Source organism: Entamoeba invadens, assembly GCF_000330505.1.
Source record: "Entamoeba invadens IP1 unplaced genomic scaffold scaff_1105074724493, whole genome shotgun sequence".
In the NCBI taxonomy this organism is placed as follows: domain Eukaryota; phylum Evosea; order Mastigamoebida; family Endamoebidae; genus Entamoeba; species Entamoeba invadens.
Window position 1 is genome coordinate 8,768 of NW_004440213.1, and position 854 is coordinate 9,621.

Genomic DNA, 854 nt, shown 5'->3' on the forward strand with positions numbered 1-854 from the left:
GAAATAAGAGTTTTTCGCCCTAAAAAAAATCAATGAATAACTTTTTTACCAGTTAGCTTTGTGTTTTCAAGTTCAAATAAGAAAAAATTGAATTAAAAAATAGTAAAAAAACGGGAAAAAAACAAATAATTTACTTGAAAACAATTTTGTTATTCGGCATTTTGTTATAAAATAATGGTAAACGCCTGATCATGCTCCTGATGAGAAAAACGAGTCTGTCTATTTCTTAAAGTGGCACATTTTGCAACCGGATTATGCCATCAACCTAGTTCAAATGGAAAAAACACCAGGTGGAATAATATTTGAACCAACTGATATAGTAAATGGGAAAGGATTTATCTCCATTGGATATGTCTATATAACTGAAATGATGCTTGACCAAGACTTCACTCATGTGCAATTTGACTTGGAAATGGAAGACACGACAGATTTTGAACTGATTCTGGCAGACTTGGTGTTCAAAACAGACTTTGTCGAATTCACAAACACTTCTTTTGTATTTGTAGATAAAGACCTGAAAACAAAATACTTTAAAACAGACAAAAAGGTGTCAATCACAGCTTATTACAAACCAGATAGAAAAGAATTTTCAAATGGAGGGTCAATCAAGTTTTTAGTCACAAAAGGATCGTATGTGAGATTGCAAAATATTACTTTGTTCAGATCAAATTTCGCAAACAATCAATATATTTGCGATTCGAATTCTTTTGATTGTTTTGGAACAGAGTGCCAAATCACAAACGATTCATATCCACAAGGAACCAGCATATGGAGTGAACACTGTCGACCAGCTTGTGGATTGTGTAGAGAAGGCTTTGTGTGTACACAGCTGGTAGGTGCATCAGAGAACAAAT

General features: G+C 33.4%; 1 protein-coding gene across 1 annotated transcript; it reads left to right on the forward strand.

Annotated features, from left to right (window-relative positions):
* Nucleotides 1-274: 274 nt before the first annotated feature.
* On the forward strand, nt 275-836 carry EIN_006860 (hypothetical protein; the record flags this gene model as incomplete). The annotated part of the gene is made up of 2 exons (XM_004255334.1): nt 275-630; nt 728-836. The coding sequence occupies 2 exons, from the start codon at nt 275-277 to the stop codon at nt 834-836; spliced, it is 465 nt and encodes a 154-aa protein (XP_004255382.1).
* Nucleotides 837-854: the final 18 nt, after the last annotated feature.